Source organism: Herpailurus yagouaroundi, unplaced genomic scaffold, assembly GCF_014898765.1.
Source record: "Herpailurus yagouaroundi ecotype Mexico unplaced genomic scaffold, PumYag 184, whole genome shotgun sequence".
Taxonomy (NCBI): Eukaryota; Metazoa; Chordata; class Mammalia; order Carnivora; family Felidae; genus Herpailurus; species Herpailurus yagouaroundi.
Window position 1 is genome coordinate 16,040,638 of NW_024412415.1, and position 9,736 is coordinate 16,050,373.

At 37.5% G+C, this 9,736-nt stretch overlaps 1 protein-coding gene across 5 annotated transcripts in view; it reads right to left on the reverse strand.

Annotated features, from left to right (window-relative positions):
- The window catches only part of ATP8B4 (ATPase phospholipid transporting 8B4 (putative)), a 257,973-nt gene that overhangs the window by 131,928 nt on the left and 116,309 nt on the right, over window positions 1-9,736 (reverse strand). For all 5 annotated transcript variants that reach the window (XM_040492661.1, XM_040492662.1, XM_040492659.1 and 2 more), the window contains exon 7: window positions 3,353-3,425. In XM_040492661.1, coding sequence (XP_040348595.1) covers window positions 3,353-3,425 — 73 coding nt within the window. The remainder of the gene's footprint in view (window positions 1-3,352; window positions 3,426-9,736) is intronic.

The window sequence follows — 9,736 nt, forward strand, 5'->3', positions numbered from 1 at the left end:
AGAATATAGATTAGTGAACAAGTGATTTCAGTCTAATATTTATCCTTGTTAGAGCACATACAGGGGGCTCTTTAAATACACTGTTTTTATGAATACATGAAGTGGGAATATGTCTAGCATTGCCACTGAAATATTCAATTGTAAATAAAATAATAGTTACATGTGTGGCACACTTTAATTTTTTCTAATTCCATTATAATCTAGTGCCATTTCTGGGACAAAGTAGTTGCCAAACATTTTTTTGAATGCACACATCTTAGAATTCCACATATGCCAGTGTTTTTAAAAGGTGAAGGTTAACCATCTAGTTGCACCATAACTTTTTCACTGTAATCATTTTAATTGAACGCAGAACTAAATTAAATTACATGAAGACTTTTCTTCTTAAGCAAAGAATCCTGAATATATGTGACCTTTTCTTTGAGCACACAAATGTATATTAGTATCCCATTGAGCCAGAACACTCAATTTCCAAAGTTTATATCCATTTTCCCCTCTGTCTTCTCTCTTACAAAAGACTGACATTTATTCATTCAGCCATCACTTGCTGTCTGCCCACCATGACCCAACATGGCACTAGGTGTGAGAGACCAGCCAGATCAATGTGCTCTTTGCCTTCAAGAAATCTGTAGTCATCTCAGTTCAGACAGAGAATTAGCACACAAGACTGGAAGGGATCTTTGGGATGATATAGTGGTCTGGCACCTTGATTGACACATGAAGAAACCATAGGCAGAGAAGATATAGTGCTGTCACTGAAGGAATGGAGCAGACTCAGTTCTAACCCAATTCACTTCACTGCCCTTACACTACACAGGTATCCCCAACTTTCTGAAAGTTTTCATTACACCACTTCATGAAAGAACTATATCAGTACTTGTTTTCACTAACCAAAAGAAATATGAAAAGGATTTTTACCTTTATGAAAAGAAGGAAAAGCAAAAGTAGCATACAAGTTTGTAGTGAACCCTTACAGAAGTAGTGTGCACCTGAGAGCAAGAGAGTCCCCACCAAGCTCCTTCTCCCAGAACTATCCTCAGCATCTCAGTGTCTAGCCTCAAAAGCTTTGAACTGTCTGTGAGCATTTGTGCTTTATCTTGACTTATTTTGTGCATCATTAGCAAGATGTGTCCTAAGGTATCAGAAAGGCCTAAGAGAGATTATTTTGGGGGCCTGGGAATACTCAAAAAAGTTTTGCATATTAATTAAGGGTAAGAGTCTGATTTGTGCTATATTGGCTTATTGAAGGTTTCACAGGACCGCTCTACTTTCAGATAACAAGAGATACCTGTATCTGTCTGCATCTTTCCTACAGGTTAGAACCAGCAGATGCCACTCCCTAGTGTATTGCTGCTAATCTTTAATGAGCTGGAAAATAAGCTGGATAAGCTAATTTGAGTTGCGTCTAATCTAACAACATGGGGCTAGGGGTGCCAACCCCCATTCAGTCAAAAATCCATGCAGTGTAACTTTTGACTCCCAAAAAACTTAACTACTAATACCCTATCAACCAGAAGCCTTAATGATAACATTAACAGTCAATTAATACATATTTTGGTAGTTATAGGTATTATACACTATATGCTTACCATAAAGTAAGCTAGAGAAAACAAAATGCTAAGAAAATCATGAGGAGAAAATACATTTGTAGTACTGTATAGTGTATATATATATATATAGGGAAAAATATAAATATAGTGCATATATATATATGTGTGTGTGTGTGTGTGTATACACACACACACACACACACACACACACACACACACACAGAAAAAACCTACCAGTAAGGGCAGGGACAGGGGGGTGACCCACGCAGTTCAAACCCATGTTGATCAAGTGTCAATTGTAAACTGTGAGAACCTGGCATACCGTCCTACGTATAAGGAGTCTAGGCCACAGTATGTGGACTTTGAAACCTCTCTTTTGGCTGTGCCAACCCCTTTGTACTTATTTTTGGTTCTTGGCTATTTTCCAAAGAATCGATGTTGTCAGGGACATAAACACTTCTCCATTTAGCGGGTGAGCTCTTTTGTAAATGGTCTGACCACTGAGTAGTCTTCTTAACATAGGCTGTTCCAGAGGATCAGTATACGCAGACAGTGCATTAATGAAAGAAGACTATTTCTGAAAGTGAATCTTTAGGAGTCTCAACTGAGTTATTCTTATTTTTTTTTTAACATTTATTTTTTTTGGGGGGGTGAGAAAGGGAGTGGCAGAGAGAGAGAGGGACAGAGGATTCTAAGAGGCTCTGCACTGACAGCCTGATGCAGGGCTCAAACTCAGGAAAGGCGAGATCATGACCTGCACTGGAGTTTGATGTTCAACCGACTGACCCACCCAAGTGCCCCACAACTGAGTTATTCTTATAAAGAGATCTTGGGGTCACTCCTTTTTCCTATGGGAAAATGCCTCAGATTTAATGAAAGACACAACTTGATACATAAAACTGTACTGAACACAAATTTTCATAACTAATATGTATTTGACATAAAGACTACAATAACTTGAACTTTCAATCTCTCATCTGATTAGTTTTCTTGCCCTTCATTTAATGTGAGCTACAGTTAATCACATATATTTTAGTCATTGAAGTGACCCCTTGAATTTTATCAAGGAAATTGTAACATAGGAAGCTTGAGAATATAAATTATAGTACATTTGATAGGCAAAGCAAAATGTCATAAATAACATTTTATTAGTTCAGGCCAATAGAAATTTTTTATTGTGATTATTCAGGAAGAAGCATACATTTTTTTGTCCTCTGGTTATCTTCTTCAACTATACTGCAAATTAACAGTAATAATCCTATTATTAAGGGATAGTATTCAAAATATGTGAGAAAAAACTTCTTAAAGTACTGGAGCATTTTAAAATCTTTTATATGAAATGATAGCTTCATTTAAAGTCTTCTATGTCTATTGATTTAAAATATCACAAAGGAGGGCGTCTGGGTGGCTCAGTTGGTTAAGCATATGACTCTTGATTTCGGCTCAGGTCATGATCTCAGAGTTCCTAGGATCAAGCCCTGTGTTGGGCTCCACGTTGGGCATAGAGCCTGCTTAAGATTCCCTCTCTCCCTCCTCTGCCACTCCCCTCCTCTCTCTCTCTCTCAAAAAAAGAAAAAAGATCACAAAGGAAATAGACAAAGAGATAATCACTCAGGCTATCAAAGTAATTAATTAATATGTCTTTTTCAACATTTTATAACTGAGACTTTTTAGTAATACATTCTGGTATTCTTTTATTATTATTAATTAGTACAGATTTACCAAATTTTCAAATGTAAATACTTCAGCACATATGCTATTTTAACCTGAGATAAATTCTTTAAATTGTACTAAATACTCACAGCAACAAACTGGTTATTTTCTAATTTAACGATGTCTCCCACTTTGACATTCATCCATTTTTCATTCTGCAGTCTAAGAACAAAAATAAAATAAATTTTTTAATTAACAAAGAAGAATCAAGGAAATGAATTTACAATGAAACATCATATAAAAGAAGACTTTTCTACAATGCAAAATTCAAAGGACCTTATATAACTAAGTCTTCTACCTGAGTGATGTGGGAACTAAAGCCCAGAGAGGTCAAGTGATTTGCTCAAGGATACACAGTGAGTTGGGGGTATCCCTAGGATTAAACCCAAGATGCCTAACCCTTGGCTGTGTGCTCCATGGTGTCACCACCCCATGGTGCCAGCTTTGTATACCAGCTATTAACTCTTGCTTGCATTTCCTTGGCCAAAACATCGGCTGGTTGGGCTGGGGGCAGGGGTGAAGAGCGGGTAGCAGTAAATTTAGTCATTAGCATTCTTCTCAGACTCTACATTAATAAATATAGAAATAAAACATCACTGCCATTGTCTCAGAATTCTGTTTAACTGGAGGCAAAAGAAAGTGGTCCAAGGCAATCGCTACAATGCAAATAGGAGGAAAAGAATAAAAATTTTGGAAAGGGCATGAAAAACAATGGGGGATCAAAGCAGCCTTGTGAGACTGAATGAGAAAGAACACCTACCCATCATCCATAAGCCTGTGGCTGAAGAACAGGCTTGGTGGCACTTTCATAGCCAGGAGCAATAGCTCGGAATTGAGAACCACCTAGCCAAGAGGCTGCACTGCTTTCTTTCAGGCTTATGTATATAATGGAGCCCCTAGTCTACCCTTCACCACGTTCAAAAGGACTTATGATAAAAAGCTATTGAATCTAGTTGGTTTGGCCCCTTGTGACACATTAGGAAGACAGGCCATCTGGAAACAGAACACCTGTGGCAGTATACCATGATGCTAATCACTCCATCTGAAATTCTCTGAAACATAAACCAGCTTTGTTTTCCAAGTTGAAAGCCTTCTCCACACTTCTTTCCCAGCAATCCCCTTTTAAGAGAGAAGGCTGGAATGAGAAGGGCAGGTTCCCCAACAAGTTAAGGTGGGCAGGTTAATTTCATTGTGTGGTATTTTAAAAAACAACCTAATTTACTTGTTTTATAGGCTGGAAAACAGTTTTAAATATTTATACAACTGTGAAATATGCCTCACACTATCAACCCTGCTGGGTCATTTGGCTTACACACTCAAAGAATTTTTCTTTAATACGGATCCAAGTACATGTTGTTCTGGAAAGTTTTCAATTGGAGCATTTTCATCTCTAGCCAGAATTCAATCGTTTTTCCAATACCATACTTTTCTGCACTTTATCTACTTCAATAACAATGGAGAACACACGAAGTCCTTCTAAATCTCATTTTATTTATTTTTACAGGTATGGATTATGTGCTGATTTATTTCTCCTGGATACTACCTCCTTTGGAGCATGAGTGGCATTTCTCAGGGGACAGTATCTCAGATAAAAGCTTATGTGAATGGACTGAGATGGAGACCACGTCCTTATTTATGGAAAATGCACTGCTACTGAATTGCCCTGAAGTGTCTATTGAAAGTGCATCTGCTTTGAGGGGAAGCTCAGATGATATGAAGTTTCATTTCCAAACTCTTATTCCTCCGTCCTATCTACTAAAGCTCTAGGAAGGACTGTACCCTAACTCTTCCACCCAAATAGATAATCAACCAAAGTAAAAAGGGAGCTCTATAGGATATCTTACACATTTCAAAATGCACCTTTGATAGTTAAGTATGAACAGATAGATAGCAAAAGCCACTATTTGGGAGAACAAACCAAAACCTGAGTTTTGGTTTTGTTTTTTTTTTTTTAATTCTAACTTGCTTTTCTCAAGTTCAGTATCTTATTACATTTAGTTCTTATATTTATAGAAGTATCTTATATTTAGGTATTAAATATTATAGTATCTTACATTTATTTAGTTCTCTCTATAGAACTAAAGCAATTAGAAAGAAATTATTATAAGTGTGGTGGTATCTATGGGAATTACTTGAATTAACTGCGACACTTGGAAAAATACTAGAACAAAATCTCTCTAAGAAAAAAATTTGCAGAGGCACCTGGGTGGCTCAGTTGATGGAGCATCTGACTTTGTCTCAGGCCATGAGCTCAGTGTTTGTGAGTTCGAGCCCCACATCAGGCTGTGTGCTGACAGCTCAGAGCCTGGAGCCTGCTTCAGATTCTGTGTCTTCCTCTCTCTCTGTCCCAACCCCACACTTCACTCTGTCTCTGAAAAATGAATAAACATTCAAAATTTTTTTTATTAAGGGGCACCTGAGTGGCTCAGTTGGTTGAACGTCCAACTTCAGCTCAGGTCATGGTTTCATAGTTCATGAGTTCGAGGCCCACATCCAGCTCTGTGCTAATAAACAGCTCAGAACCTGGAGCCTGCTTCGGATTCTGTGTATCTGTATCTCTCTCTCTCTCTCTCTCTCTCTCTCTCTCTCTCTCTCTCCCCCTCCCCTGCTCATGCTCTGCCTCTCTCAAAAGTAAAAGTTAAAAAATTTTTATTAATAAGTTAAAAAACAAATTTGCAGAACCCCAAAGTATGCAAAGAATCACTGATATGATAAACATGAAACTTTATCAAAACCATATGGAGAAAGATAAAGCAGAGCAAAATATCTTCCCTCATGCCAGGTGCTCATGCCTTTCCCCCCTCACACCTACCTGCACCCCTACCTATATTTTAACCTCTACTTTCTCACATACTAAATAGTTCCAAAAGTAGAAAAACACTCAGATTAAGTATTTACTAATATCTTGCTAAGATCTGACTATTAATCTACCAATGTCACCTGACAGGCAAAGAAAGCAGAAAAAACCTGAACACCACATATGAACCCAGGATCCTTTATCTCACCCAAGTCCTCTTTTTCTCTCTTGCCACCTGTGTGCCCTGTGCCCAAAACATGTATCTATCAGTCTCTCTGAGCTCCTCTTCCCAGAAGTCCCCTTTGTTATCCCAGATAACTTCCAACACCTGCTCTACCTTGACCACCTACCTTTCTCTACTTACCCCAATGGAAAGTTCCCCCCTAAAAAGGAGCATTCCAAATATTTTGCTTCCAAAGTCTATATTTAACAGTATTTGAGACCTTAAAAACTTTCTGGTATGTATATGTGCAAATTCCACAGGACACAGTATCATTTCTGCAGGCCATGGGCTATAGAAAACCTTCACCAGGCAAAAATGCAGGTTGGCACAAAATTTTTCTGAACTTGAAGCAAAATATTGTTGGCAAGGTACATAATCATGGGGGAAATTTCCTTGAAAGAAAATCCCAAACTAATTAGCAACCTGGCAAGAAACAGCAAGCAGTGTCCGGTGCTTATTTCATCAATAATCCCAACAACAGACACACAGACCTATGTGTCAGATTTGTGGACAGCACCCTGCCAAGAAGACAGCATAATCCTTACCAAGTGAGTTTATGACAGAGAGTCATCTTATGACTTAAAACAGTTAACAGAAAGTAAGTGAAGAAAAAAAAGAAGAAGAAGAAAATGGATTATTTTAGGGAGGAGAAGTAATACTCTACAGATCCAATTAGAGTTTTGTGAGAAAAGGGCATGGGATATTAAACAACAGGCTATGTGTGGTATCTTGGTTAAACCCTTTATTTGAATGTATATGTCGAAAAATCTGGTAAGTGTATAGTACAATCAAGGAGGGAGGGGTTTAATATTATTTTTAATATTATTTCCTATTCTATCTTGGCAGATAATTATAACCACAATTAACTAGGATATCAGAGATATGTTTCAGTGAGCACTCAGGGTCTTAGCTATCCAAACTTACTGAAACTTACAGTATCCAAACTTACTGACCAAGTATAAACTGATAAAGACCTGAAAATAAATTTAAATTATCTATATGTTAAATCCCACCATTTTTCTTGTCCTACCTACTACAACCACCACTGATGACACATCAAAGACATACCAACAAGACCAGAGGGGCAGACCGGAAGATTTAATTTAAAGCTCATCTTCAAAATATTTCTAAACTTCTTCTAAGATGTTAGCTTGTATAGTGATTGCATTTCGTCATCATCCTGAAACAATGAAAACAGACACTCCCCTGGCTCTCCATGTGTGGTGCAGCTGTTCTTGGGGCTCGTGTTTGGAGCAAGCTTGCATCACAGCTCTGTGAGGAGGACACAGGATGGCCTCATGGGCTGCAAGGAAGATATCTGGGTCCACAGACTTGGCCATTACCTTTGTCAGGGAAAGTCCTTCTGCTCTCATAAAGGAATTAAAATATATGAATATTCTGAGAGCAAGTTAATTCATTTAATTGCACTGAATCCAGAGATTCCAAGATTTTTAAATAAGCTTCCATTTTCCATATCATTACATAATTTCTCACATTTTGAAATGACATAATCTAATTAATGCATCTTTGAATCAGGCTTTTGTAAAATAGATGTGGTAATGGTATAGACTTTACCTTAGTAAACTCACAAGCTGATTGCTAAATATAAGCCAAAATTAAAGAAAAAATTCATAAAATTTCAATTCCAAAGTCACCATAAAACATATGAAGTTAAACTGCCACTGAATGGCAACTAGAATTACTTTGAGGAAGGAGTTTTTTTTAAATACACCCACTAACTATATACCTATTTTCAGAACATCAGATAATCTGAGCTCTGAGAAAAGATAGTGAGATAGCAACTGTATTTAGTAACTAATAAACGGTTCTGAATCTGCTTCCTCCTAATGTGACATACAGAGCTACTAGCTAGGCTATGCTGAGAAACTTCTTGAGAAAACACAATTCCAACAGTGAGACAGTACCTACCATGTTCCCTGTTGTTGAACTATCGGCTCTAGAGGCTAGAAATCAAGCATTTGCTTTGAGCAAAATATCTTAAGCTCACTGCTGAAGCTTAAGGGACATAAGGAGATCTTCAACAGGCTCCTCAATGTTCCTGTCATCTTTTCCATACTTTAATATTTCTGGTTGCCCATTAGAGCCCGAAAAGAGAATTTCCTCAAAGCTACAGAAGACATGTTGGGGTACCAGAGAGATAAGATAATTAAGAAGGTCAATATAATTGACCTCCCCTAATTAACCAGTCAATCCACATCAATGATTTTGGTTCCTTCTTTAACCTCAAGCCCACATCAGACCTGTAACACACAAAAACATTCTTCTACCCACACAGACCTTGTTTTATTCACCAGTGTATCCCCAGGACCCAGCATAATGCCTAACTCACAGCAGGAACTCAAGAAATATTTGTTGACTGAGATACCTGGGGGGCTGTGTCAGTTCAACTTTTGATTTCAACTCAAGTCATGATCTCACAGTTGGTAAGATTGAGCCCTGCTTGGGTCTCTGCACTGACAGTAAAGACCCTGCTTAGGATTCTCTCTCTGCCCCTCTCTCTGCCCTTCCCCCACTCATGCACACATGCGCACATGCACAATCCAACCAGGACTGGAAACTGAATCTATCTAACTACAAAGCCCATGTTCCTAATATATCTATATTTATTATTCTTTTTTACTTCATTTTCAATGATTACTACATCTTGCCTATTTAGAAAGAGGATGGACCCTCAAGAGCTGAAAGGATTTAATCAAGAGCAATGGTATATACCACTGTGTATAAAAACAGCTGATACCAAAATAGCTTGTGGACATGGGCCCCTGACATAATTTTCTCTCTCTTCTCAAGACAAATAAACATTTAAAAAATACAACATTTGCTGAATGATAGCATTTCCCTAAATGTCTAGTTAGAATTATAGCAACCAGTATTTATATAGTGCTTACTGTATTCCAAGGACTGTGCTGATGCCTTCATATACAAGGTTTCCAAATAAAAATAAATGACACCCAACTAAATTTGAATTTCAGATAAACAAGTAATTTTTTCATATAAGTATACCTCCTACAATATTTGGAACATATGTATACTAAAATATTATCATTGTTTATCTGAACTTCAAATTTAACTGGACATCCTGTATTTTAATGTGTTACATCTGGAAACACTACTTGTGTATCTTCTTCCCTCATTTAATACTGACAACAACCCTATGAGATAGGTACTATTGCTACTCCCATTTTATAGAATACAAAACTGAGGTTCAGAGAAATAGAGACATTTGCCTTATTTTGTAACATCAAAAATTGTAATGCCCACACACTTAGAGTAGGCATTTCACTTTAAGCAACGGATCATACAGGTGTTCAAAGATGGATGTACAATGATGTTTACTGCAGTATTATGTTATAAACTATCAATGCCCATTAATAAGGATTAGACATGGCACAAAAACAGACACATAGACCAATGGAATAGAATAGAAACCCC